At 39.2% G+C, this 13,333-nt stretch overlaps 1 protein-coding gene across 1 annotated transcript in view; it reads right to left on the reverse strand.

The window, feature by feature from the left end:
- The window catches only part of LOC115654547 (insulin-degrading enzyme-like), a 220,590-nt gene that overhangs the window by 4,948 nt on the left and 202,309 nt on the right, over nucleotides 1–13,333 (reverse strand). Inside the window, 4 exon segments of the mRNA XM_030568931.1 lie at nucleotides 1,469–1,530; nucleotides 5,421–5,693; nucleotides 8,806–8,973; nucleotides 12,964–13,075. Of these exon segments, the coding sequence (XP_030424791.1) occupies nucleotides 1,469–1,530; nucleotides 5,421–5,693; nucleotides 8,806–8,973; nucleotides 12,964–13,075 (615 nt within the window).

A 13,333-nucleotide genomic window follows, 5' to 3' on the forward strand; every position in this document is an offset into this window, starting at 1 on the left:
TCTACATATTACAAAGGGAAGACAACCATTTAATGTGCAACTTTAGTGGTAATTAATGTTATAGTCAAATTTTGGTTCTTTGAACCCATGTTGGGCTTGTCCCTGGAAATTTAACCAAAGTTCCAGTCCTTCACAGCTCTTAATTATTTCAAAATAGAGCTGCATGAGAGATTCAGTCTTGTGAAGTTAAGAAGCCCCAAAGAACTAGGGATGAAATGCTGGCTCCACGGAAATCAACGGGAATTTTGCCATTGATTTCTATGGAATCAGGATTACACACTATATCTTTGGTCCTACAAAGTTTCTACAGAGCTGTAATGGCAGAGCCCAGCAGCCTTGGGGAAGCACATCAACCCTGAGCACAGATGTCAAAGTCAGTTGGACCAGCTCACCTAACTACGTAAATGTTTCTAGTGTCCCTCCCGCATCCTGGGACAACTGGATAATCATGCACTGTGTATTAGTACAAACATTAAAATGGATAGAAAGAAATCTATTTCAACTGGATGGAGTAGGATTCCACAAATACTGGTACCTTGGACAATCACATAGGTTATCACTTATTAATCATCTGTTAAAGAAATCTCTTCATAATTTTTATATTTGCTGTCTTTGATTTTTAACAGGTCTCTGTGTGTTTAACTAATTGATGTGTGTAGTGTAGTTGTAGCTGTGTTGGTCGCAGTATATTAGAGAGACAAGGTGGGTGAGGGAGTATCTTTTATTGGACAAACTTCTGCTGATGAGAGACACAAGCTTTTGAGCCACACAGAGCTCTTTGTCAGCTCTGGAAAAGGAACTTCCAGTCTCATCACAAAATGTGAGGTGAATAAATGGTTTAGCATAAACAATCCAGGGACTGGTGCCGCAAGTTCAACCAGTGCCGCAAGCAAGAGTGACGCCGGGAATCCGAGCGGTGCCAGGAATCAGGACAGTGCACCCTTTTCAGTGCCAGGGATCAGTGACTTGGCAATGTGGAAAGGCACATCATTGTCAGCTTGCCGTGGAAGAAAAATTGTTGGCAAATGTTGGCATCATTGCTGGCGGGGGGGAAATTTCCCGCAACTGTGCACGTGGTCCGCGCGCACCTGATTTGAATCGACGTGAACAAGCACTCAAAGAAGAAACATGTTTACAATTTCTAATACTGGATATATATATAGTGTTATTACGGTTGTCATGCTAATGTGAGTTGCAATACATGAGTACAGTCGTGCAAATCACTGGGGCAGGGGAGCCATACTCCCATTAGATATGCAAATTCCCACTGAAATCATCAGGAGTTTGTAGATGAATAGTTCCACATTAACTCTGAACTGTAATATTAAGACATCTGGACCAATCATGTTATCTTTATAAGACATGCATAAATGTACTAACTTGTAATTCACACAAATAATTCCAAGCATATTTTCCTTTAGTGCCTATGTTTCTTAGTGATAAAGTTCTAAATATTTGACTAACTTACCTTATAGAACTGTATGATATCATCCTTGGTCAGGGTCTTTAGATACGCCACTTCAATGTTATCTGAACAATAAGTTTTAATTAAAACAAGTCTGCACATAATAGCTAGTTATTTTTCAAAGTACTTTTCTTTCAAATTTAGACAGTGCAATGGACTGCAAATGATATGCTTTTCATTCTTAACTTACAAGCTACTATTTGAGTCTATGAAAAATAAATAGCAGTGGAAGCTTTAAAGAATTACACAAAATGAGCCCGTTTTGATTAAATGTGCTATAAAAGGACTAGAAAACAGCACACGCTTAAATAAAAAAAAAAAACACAAAAAAACTGAATAGTATTCGGTTTCCAAAAAGGCATATCTATTTCTGAACTCCATCTTCAAAAAAAGAATGAATCAAATTCATAACAGATACTGATTTTATAAATGGCTTTTCATTCACATTTACTATACTTAGGTAACCTTTTATTTAGGAAACAACAAGATAGCATGAGTTTTAAAATATATAATAAAAGAAAGAAAATGTGCATGGTCTTCAGTATGCAGTGTGGTCCAAAGTGAACAGGAGGGTCTTATAAATTAGTTTTGCAAAGGAAGTGACTCAGTAGCTATAGTACATTGCTAAATATAGATACTTTTAAATGTATGTAAGTCCACTGTATAATACCACTATAGAAGTGTAATTATTACAGAAACACAGAGCCTACCATAAGGGGCAGCATAAAAGAAAGAGCAAACTACAAATGAGGAGACTTGTGAGGCAGGAGGATCCAATTTAAGAATTAAAATGCGCAGGGTGATATATACATGACTAAAAAGTCAGAGGCAGATTGGCATTAGTCCATGGTGAGTTTTGAAAAACAGAATTGACTTTTTAATTGAATTCAGAAATGATGGGAAGCCAATGAAAATAACTGAACAGATATTGCCCTGGTTGGGATGGTGATAAGTAAACATGGGTGGGGAAAAAATTTGGTAACAAAGATGATTCAGACTTATAGCCTTTAGAGGGAAGTTAAGTTTCTATCACGTGGTGTGAAAGAGTAAGAAACATGGGACAAAGAGAGGACATGTTCCCCCTTTGCATGAGTTGACTAACTTCCATTTTTGTCAATTCTAGTTACACAAAAACCTTCTATTAAATTCTTCTACATCAATGTAGGTAGATGGGAACTAAAAGGATCAGGGAACAAGTCAAGGGAAATAAAGAACTGGGTATCATCTGTATAGAAGAGATGATCAAGGATAAGGTTACAGATAGCCATGAGTCATCCTAGAGAGAGAAAAGCTATATGAACAAGAAGGCTAAGGATGGAGACATCTGAGGCACTGGAAAGCAGGACAGAAAAGGTGTAAAGCTTCTACCCCAGATGAAAAAGCAGCAGAGAGTAGGAATTTTCATGCTGCTCCCTACACCTGGAATAGTGTCAGAGGGGTAGCTGTGTTAGTCTAGCTCTGGAAAAAGTGACAAAGAGTCCTGTGGTACCTTATAGACTAACAGACGTATTGGAGCATAAGCTTTCATAGGTGAATACCCACTTCATCAGACACTTATGCTCCAATACGTCTGTTAGTCTATAAGGTACCACAGGACTCTTGTTACTTTTTACACCTGGAATAACATCTCATTGCCAGTATACCAAGGGCCCTCACTCCTTTCAAAAAGTGTTTTCTGAAAGTTGTACTAAGGCCAATGTATAGGATACTACAGGAGGATACACAGTTAAAGCAGTTTCTCATAGGACACTGACTACCCCAACAAAGCTGAACTTGGTACTGTGACAGGACAGCATGTTGAATGGAAAGCAGTGCAGAAGGCTACAGTGGGAAAGGTGGCCACAGAGTGTACAGATCAAAGGAAGGTTGGAGACTGTACTTCTGAGCAGTAACATTCAGACACACCAAACGTAAGGCAGAGTAGATCTGGCCCTAAAACCTAAAATCTGACAAGTCTTTTATTTGAGAAGATAATACATGTTTTAACTGTCAAAATGATTTATCTTTCTTGTCATAAATTGGATTTTAAAGTGTTTACTAAGTAAATAGCGAACAAAGCCAAAATCTAAACTAGAATATTCCGTTCCTTTTCTTTTTCTCTTTACCTTTTGGGAGGAGTGGGAGAGAAACATGTTTTTTATTGCAAAACCAATTTAGCTTTCTCGGTGTCAAGATGTACTAAGTAGTAATAAAAAATGATACTCTATCTAGCTCAGAATATTTCAGAAAAAGATTATGGACTTGCTGGTGAAAAGAAAAAAATATATAGTTTAAACGGATGATCTAGAAGATAAATGTTTCCATATTGATATAAATTATTTTTAATTTGTTTTCAGTGAGACTACTATTATTCTCACCCTAAACACCTCTCCTGTAATGTTTGTAACCTTTAGAATATAAGATTAAATCTTAGAGTGACATCTAGGCCTCCTCAGAACAGAGAGGGACAACATGGTGGTTCAGACACAAGCTGTGGCCTACACTAGTGCTCCCACTCTTGCCAGCATTAGTAGAGCTGCAATGGTAGCAGAAACAGTGGGAAATTTTAGCAAGGAAAAAGCCTATGGTAAAAGCTAAGAATGTCTGCACTGTCATAAGGACTGTGCAAGATAACCATGACTGCACCTATCACAGGCACTAGGTGCACATGTAGTACAATCTTTAAAAATACATACAAAATAATTCAGGCTGACACAAAGTCAATATATAACGCCTCCTATCATATATCCAATCCTTTAACACCGTTGGCCCACTTTATTGGTTCATGGAACTCTGCAAAAAAGAACTGAAGATCAATAAATGTGGGCTCTGTCCAATCAAGGGAGAGAGTAAATTTCAGAGCATAGGGTCCTTCACTATGAATGTCTGACAAATACTGCAAACGCAGGTATCCTAGTGGATCTCTCCCAGGGTAGAAAGAAAAGACTAAAAGCACTCACACCACAAAGAAACGCATAAAATTATGCACAGAAGGCAAAAAAATAGGTCCCTAATAAATTCACTCCTATTCAGTGCAGCTGTAAACAATTTGCGATCAAATGTTACTTTTAGAAATGAGTGATACAGAACTTTTTAAACATACTTACTTATCTGGGCCTACAGTGTTTATATCAGTGCAGAACCTGTACGGTAACCAGATGTTAAGGGGAAAATATCGGGACCGCCGCAGGGGGGACATTTTTTTTTTCTTCATTACACTCGCCGGCCGGGAATTTGGCGGCAATTCGGCGGAGAGCCCTTCAGTTGTGGACAGTCTTCCGTGGTATTTTGGTGGTGGGTAATAAACCTTGCCACCAAAGACAGACGCACCGGCGGCTGAAATACTGCTGAAGACCGTCCGCGACTGAAGGACTCTCCGCTGAATTGCGCTGAAGACCAGGAAACAAAATATCAGGACAGAATGGCGTCCCAACCATACTCTGGTCGGGACGCGGGACAAACTCCTCAAAATCGGGACAGTCCTATTTTATTGGGACGTCTGGTCACCCTAGGAATCTGTAAGTTTTCCAGTTGTAAGAGAAGCGTTACTGTCTCTTTTATATAGTTGCATTCATTAATAACCTGAACGGTCTGAATTAAATTGTTAAACATTCGGAGTGGGGTCCCTTGTGTGGTTTATAATATACTGGGTGAAATAGTGCCTCTGTTCAAGTCAACAGGAGTTATGCCATTGACTTCAGTGAGGCCAGAATTTCACCCATTATCTTTACTGAAAATGCAAAGTATATTTGACTCCTCTTTTTTTCTTGCCTTTCAAGTTATCGACTATGTCTCTAAGAGATTCCTGGAGAATATTTCTGTGTAAATTTCTGTGACAAGCAGATAAGAGAAATGCAAGAATTTTCAGTCATTAAACTGTTATTATTTAAGTACAAGTGGAACTAACAGTATGTTTCAGCACTTCAGCCCTCAATTTCACATTTTCATCTAACAAACAATTTTCTGTTTTTCTTACCTCTGTCAAAGTTATATTGCTGGGAAATTATTTCTCCCCAGTATTTAGCACACTCTGCAGACAACTTCTTTGGTTTGTCTAGACGACGAATTGCTAAAGCTTGGATATGTTTCTGGAAGGCCTCCTCTGACATGTCTTCAATGCACTTCTCCATAGTTTTTAGGAAAGCTTCAACTCTGCTTTCTAAATAGTGCGGTTGTTTTTCTGACTGAATAATAAATCGCAGTCCTTGTATGCCATTAGCCCGTCGCGGACCACTGAACACAATGTAACCTTGAGAAAAGAGAAAAAATTGCAACTGGTAAAATACATCTATATCTATGTCCAGTAAAAATGTTTCAGATTGCCTTCTCTTCAGTGAATTGTGGCTACTAACAATGTAGGATACCGTGACCATCTGATCCACATTTGTAAAAGCAGCTAAGAGTCCTGTGGCACCTTATACACTAACAAACCTTTTGGAGCATGAGCTTTCGTGGGTGAATACCCACTTTGTCGGGTATTCACTCGAGCTCATGCTCCAAAACGTCTGTTAGGCTATAAGGTGCCACAGGACTCTGCTGCTTTTACAGATCCAGACTAACACGGCCACCCCTCTGATACTTGTTCCTTATTTGTCAACAGGCAACACACCCTGTCCCATATTTTAGCAAGTTATTTTAAGTGTCACACACTAGAAATGAATCTATGATTTTACATTTTGTATGATTCCATGAATGAAACATTGCAGTGTTCAAAAATATAAGCTACATCTTGTATTTTTCAAAGTTATCTTTTATTTTCCTGAAATGGATGTGGTTCCCCTAGAGAAAGCCAAGAAAAAGAAGGAAGAAAGGTTGTTTGTCATTATTAGTTTCTGATACTCAGATAATAAGTGTTATTAGGTTGAGCATTCAGAATAATTACTTAGATCTACTATTTATATCTAGTTACTACTTCTCAGTTTTATAAAAACTTTCATTACACACATACAAACCCAGAGCAGCGGAACAGTCTCATTTTGAAGTAATTTTTCCATGTTAAACCTTCATCACTGAGGTTTGGTACAACTGTGTGCAATTTACACACAGCAATGCACTGGAATGATTTTGGAATTCATTCTATCAACTATAAAAAGGAATTTTACTAAGTGGTCCTATTCATTTATCACAGTGGTTCTCAAACTTTTGTACTGGTGACCCCTTTCAAATAGCAAGCCTCTGAGTGTGACCTCCCTTATAAATTAAAAACAGCTTTTTATATATTTAACACCACTATAAATGCTGGATGCAAAGCAGGGTTTGGGGTGGAGGCTGACAGCTCGAGACCCCCCATGTAATAACTTCGTGACCCCCTGAGGGGTCCCGACCCCCCAGTTTGAGAATTCCTGATTTATCAGTTCCTGTAGCCATGTTATGATTAACATTCCAGCAGTTGTTTCCTCTATAGAGCTGTACTACTCTCTCCATGTATTATATACTGAAAAATATCACTATGGTTTAAACTTAAGATTCTCAGGACAGAGGAAGGCCAGTGATCCTTGTTGAAATCCATACAAATAGGGAAATTCTTAGTAAAATGATCAAACCTCTAATACTTGGCTAATACCTATATTACACACAATGGACCCCCATCTATAACATTATGCAGCCGTACAGACCTGTGCCTAGATACTAGAAATGTGATCCCTTAATTGTTTATGTCCATGTTTATATAGGTTTAAGTTAGAACCTTATTGGTCTTTTACTAGCTTTTTTTATATCTCCAAATTAATATTCATTTCCAAGTTGATAACTTACATTATATTTTAAATACTGGGTGGCAAGCGGGATTTACTCAAAGTCTTTACTCAGCCTAGCAAGGCATTTTGTGCTTGGTATTCTGCATTTTCATGCAATATCCCCCCCCCCACACACACACACATCATACTGCTTATATTGTTGGTCACTTATCCTTCAAACATAGCATTAGTTTACCTAAGAATAAGATCCTTCATAATGAAAAGTTCTATCAACATAACAGGTTTGATTGTTATTACAGTAGCACCCAAAATGTACTATATACTGTACTAAGGAGGATATGGATATAGTTCATGCTCCAATTATTTTATTTGTAGGTATTAAGCTAAAAGTGATTGTTTAAAAAGGTATGATTTGCAGCCTGGCATGCCATCTAAAAAAGACCATTCCATGTGTAGTGTGTGTTGTGGAAGAAAGGGCAATAACAGTTCTGGGAAAGGAAGAGTGGTTTTACTATTGTAAACACCCGCCTAACAGAGCGACAAGTTTAGTGAATGCAGTTTAAGGAACTCAGCTAGAAGACTGTGAGGCTTCATTTTTTTCATTTTGTTGCAATTTGATAATTTAAGCTCTCTCGTTTGGTAGTGTCTCTGCCTAATCTAAGAGCAGCCGCTGGATAAAGCATGGGCAAACAGTGGCTCTGTCTCTGACATTGGAGAGGAATCAGAGTGTAGAGGTATTGGTGAAAAATTTCATTTGAATTAGCTCTGATACATGTGCAGTCACATCCTTACTAACCATGAGTCATACCTAGGGCTTTGTAAGCATTATTGCTTACCACTTCCCATAAAGGCAGTGTCACTGATCCTCTGTCAGTATTGCTCAGTTTTCTTCTGGCAGTCATTTAGCTTTGGGAAGCTGATCTAATAATCCCACTCTCTCCTGTCATTCACAGCTTTAGATGAAAGAACGGGGTATCTTAGAGACTTACAAGTTTATTTGAGCATAAGCGTAAGCTTTCCTGTGCTACAGCCCACTTCATCAGATGGATAGAATGGAACATACAGTAAGAAGATATACATACATACAGAGAACAAGAAAAGGTGCAAGTTGCCATACCAACTCTAAGAGGCTAATTAATTAAGATGAGCTATTATCAGCAGGAGAAAAAAAAACTTTTGTAGTGATAATCAAGACGGCCCATTTTGGACAGTTGACAAGAAGGTGGGAGGATATTTAACATGGGGAAATAGATTCAATTTGTTTAATGACCCAGCCACTCCCAGTCTCCATTCCAGACCAAGTTAACGGTATCTAGTTTGCAAATTAATTCCAGTTCAACTGTTTCTTGTTGGAGTCTGTTTTTGAAGCTTTTCTTTAGATGAGATGGTTTCTGTACAGCCACTAAGACACCATTTTTTTCTGGAGTGAGGTAGTCTTCAAATACTTCAGTCTTGATCTTAAAAGCTATGCTTTTTTCATCTCAGATTACCTTTGTGAACTGTATAGTCTTTGGGGTCTTCATTGGTTACAATAACTTTTATTTACCAAAATGTCCTTTAAATGGCAGTCAGGGAGCAGGGTAGAAGCAGAGCTATAGAAAGTCTATCATCATACTTATCCTTATTTATTACTGAGATATGGAGGATAACCCGGGGAAAACTCACCTAACTGTTCCTTGGTACGCAGAGTGTTGAAGCAAGGCTCTGATATAATTTGACAGAAGAGCTCCAAAAACATATTCTCAGAAGTACTCTGCATATCTGTTTGGTAATATATTTCTATGCCACAGTTGTTATGAACTTCATTCCTCTGTTGATAGACAAACCAACCTCCTAAAAGAGAAAGTTAAAGTAATTAGGCGCTCTCTCTCACACACACACCTTCCCAAATAGAGTCCAAGTAGAAAAGACAGACAGTCTAGCTGCAGACAGAATCTGATTACAAGAAAAAGACAGATTCAAAGCAAATCTTCGATTAATAACACTGGTCTACAGTTTGAGAGGTCGTCTGCTTTAGAGATAAAATGTGATATTTATTATGTGTTTTGATGTGCTGAATTCAAATATGACAATTAAAACAACTGATTGCCTACTGTTTCTAAGATATTTAAGTTTTTACGTTTTATGTTTATGTACATTGTGTAGATAGTCACGTTTTAATCATAAATTGTAAACCTAGGTCTTTTCATGTGTTTATGGTTGCTTTACATGATAATATTTCACCTGTCCTGTTTATGTAACACTTTAAAAATCAGCAAAAGGGTTATATAAATAAAATTTATTATGAAACAAAAGGCAAAAAACTATTATGTACATAGTTTAGTCCTGTTCAGTGTCTACTCGGCACTTCTTGGCTTGTCTCTTGTATTCATTAAATGGAGCATCTCTTGTCACTGTCCAGCAATAGTCTGCAAGCATTGATGGGCTCCATTTGCCCTGATAGCCTGCCAGGAGATTCCACTGCTGCAGTCTGGAGCCCAACAGCTCTGCCTTACTCTTGGGTCGTTCCAAATCCCTGACAAGGTCATTCAGTTCACCTTGTGTTATGAGGTGTGGTTCAGAGGAGGAGGAGGATGGGAGAAAATGTACGTCTTGTGAGATTGATGGTTCAGGATCAGAAGTTTCATCCTCTTCCTCTTCCTCGTCTGACTCGAGAGAGAATGATTCTGGTGCATCAGGAACTGGCAGTCCTTCTCCGTGGGGTACTGGGCGTATAGCTGATGGAAGGTTTGGATAATGCACAGTCCACTTTTTCTTCTTTGACACACCTTTCCCAACTGGAGGCACCATGCAGAAGTAACAATTGCTGGTATGATCTGTTGGCTCTCTCCAAATCATTGGCACTGCAAAAGGCATAGATTTCCTTTTCCTGTTCAACCACTGGCAAAGATTTGTTGCACAAGTGTTGCAGTATATGTGTGGGGCCCACCTCTTGCCCTGATCTCCAATTTTGAGGCCAAAATAAAGGTGATAGGCTCTCTTAACCATAGTGGTTATACTGCGCTTTTGTGATGCAAAAGTCACTTCACCACAAACATAGCAGAAGTTATCTGCACTGTTCACACGAGTACGACGCATCTCTGCTCACTTTGGCTAAACAGAAACGTGTCCCTTTGCAAAATCAAACACTGACAAATGAGAGCACGACACTGTAAGATTTCTAGAGCTGATATAGGGCAATTTGTTCAGCAGAGTGATGTAAGCTTCGTTATGATTGCATCATCCATGACTTCTAGGAATAACAGGATGCAATTCAGATTATGTATGACGCAATACCAGCTTCAGATTGCATCATTCATTGTTTTGCCTAAAAAGCAAGTACTGTCCAAACCCAGTCATAGATTTATTAATAGATCCAGTCAAAGATGTATTTTAGTCATTTCTGGTTTAAATTTAGTTCTCTTCCCTTTATAACTCACTTATCCTCCGCCATTCCCAAGTCAAGGGTCATATATGCTGACCCAATAGCATATCTTGAAAACTAGAGCCAATCAACAATTTTAAGCATCATTTTTGTTCTCAGTGACCCAGAATTAGTAAAGTTGGACTACATTTATTTCAGAAGCATTTTGGCTGTAGAGCAGTGTAATCAGGCAACCTGTTCACCAACCTGTGGGAGAAAGATTTTTATAGTATGTTTATAAGGTTAACAAATCCTAGCCTGGAGAGTCACATGGGTAAGTGAATTCCAAAAGCCAAGGGTCCTCGCAGAGAACACCATGCCAATGCCTCCTCTCTTATAACGATCTCAAATGCACCTGCTGATTTCCCCCTGATTAGACTTGGAGACTACTGTGCCCATCCTATCCCTACGGATCAGGATTGAGGTACATTTGTGTGATTGGAGGGGACGCTTGCACTGCCTCTCCTGTGCTTTATTTGTTCTGTAAACAGAAGACTTCAATTTCTACGACAGTCAATCCAACAGATTTATAAGCATTAAAAGTAATTCAATAAGTAATACCAATTGCTTCTTTGGTACAAGACATTTCCTATAGGCTAATGATCAGCTAGAGATTATGGCCTTTCGCTGTACATTAGCTATCTATTCTTACATATTCTCAGGAATTGTCCTCAATCTCCGTAGTAATTATTGCTTAAATCTTGACTTTTTGGCAGTGCACAAAAAATTAAGTACTATAAATAAATTCTGTAAAATCACCATAGGTTAAAAAATAATCAGCTACTAGACATGGCAAGAAGTTATTTGGATAGAAACTACACTTTACTCAATGAAGCGAAGGCAGCAGCACATCACTGAGTGTACAAGTGCAAAAAATGAAAGTTGCTCTCCAGGAGCTCTGGTCATTCAATGTGGACATTAATACCTTGTACAGAATGAGGCAGGGCTCTCAGTTTGACTGTGTAGAATAAGGGAGGGCTCAGATAAGGGAAGCATGTGTGGTGCCGACTGCAGAAGTGCAGAGGAGGTTCCTGGCACTGCGGTCCCCTAACTGATTCTGATACCATCACTATCCCTACTACTGGAAGAGTAGTGCTGGGATGTGGTGCCAACAGGCATGAGGATTCAGTGGCTCGCTCCATTGGATGTGCTATAGATGGCACAGACCTGGAAAAGTCCTAGACCAGTGGTGAGGTTGGGACCAAAAGGCAAAGGAGGTCTGCAGCTGCCTGGTATGCTGATGAATAAACACAGTCTGTACTGGCATCTCCCTCATCGGAAACAGACTCAACGGATGCCTGGGGGTGGTTTCTGACCTTCCCACTCAGTACTGGGGAAGGGTCACAGGCACCCATGTCTTCCTGCCCACCACCACCAGCTCCATGTCAATCTGCGCTTTTCCTGAAGGAGGCAGAAGTGTTACCCCGAGAACTACAGTGGTCGTGGCTGGTCTTATGTGACATTTCATCGGCACAGTTGACAGGGAACAGCTTCTCCACCTCTTCAGAGAGGCACCTGCTCCCACATGCTAAGCCTGAGGGTGAGGGTAGTTGTTGCCCTGATGAAGGCTGCATAGCCTGCTCGAGGTGGAAGTGCCAGGCCACCTGAGTCCTTTTATTGAACAATCTGCAGATCGAACAATGTTCTTTAAGGCGGTCCTTGCCAAGCCAGAGCAGGCACCAGGTGTGGGGATCATTGTTAGCGATCACTCCCCCACATGAAGGACAGTGTTTAAACCCCAGTGAGGGCATCAACAGGGAAAAAAAACCTACTAAAGCTAACACTAACTACTACCTACCACTAAATACTAACTACATACAATTAACAACTATGCTAAATCTGATTGCAAGGATGTAAGGTTATACCACATAGAACTCTGACTCCAGCCATGGGCGGTAAGAAGGAACTGAGAGGAAGGGGTCAGGATGGTGCCATCTCAGATAGCTAGGCGTGGGGCCACAGCCATGAGGCATGAGTGCTGTCCCTCACAGGTATTGCTAGGCAAAATCTCTGGCACTGGTGCACTAAGCACACACACCCCTAATGGAATACATGTCTGCATCCATTCAAAGAACAATTTTTACTTTAATGTTGTTTTGTTCAAATTGCTGTGCAAGCCACATCTCTGTATTCATCCTTCACATCAACACTCCAATATATTAAGCACCTAAATATTTTACAGTTCTACAAAAAATAGTTACTGAGTATAACAGAAAGATTAATGTCACAGACCTACCTATACTCCGTTTTTCATATAATGATATTTCCCATTTAATTCTGCAAGATTTACAGTGCAAAATCTTTTGAAGTTGATTTCTAGACTAACTACAGGTAATATTCACTTCAAAAGTCATTAGAAGACACCAGGAAACAGCTTTAAATTACTTGCTTTATAACATAGAAAAAATGATTCAACTTACTGTCAGGAAGCTGCACTTCTCTGTATCTTACTAGCTGACTGGGAAGGAGGGGCTTTGTATGAGCATGCTCAATGAGAGTGTCCTCAACCATTTGCATAATTCCTAATGCAGCCTGGAAAAGAAGACATTAATTACAAGTTTTTTAATTTAATCCCTGACAATCCTAAATCTGGCAGCACACTGAAGGACAGCAGTTTTTGTTGGTTAGATGCAAAATCAGTAATAGAAGGATGGAATGGTTCATTTAAAACAAAGCATAAGAAAGTGAAAAATAAGGTGAAAATAAGTGAGATTATTTTCTCTACATTAGATTACTTTTATTTTGTTTATTTTATTACTATTTATTTTATAGTAACCAAGTGCTACTGGC

Source organism: Gopherus evgoodei, chromosome 7 (assembly GCF_007399415.2).
Source record: "Gopherus evgoodei ecotype Sinaloan lineage chromosome 7, rGopEvg1_v1.p, whole genome shotgun sequence".
NCBI classification, from domain to species: domain Eukaryota; kingdom Metazoa; phylum Chordata; order Testudines; family Testudinidae; genus Gopherus; species Gopherus evgoodei.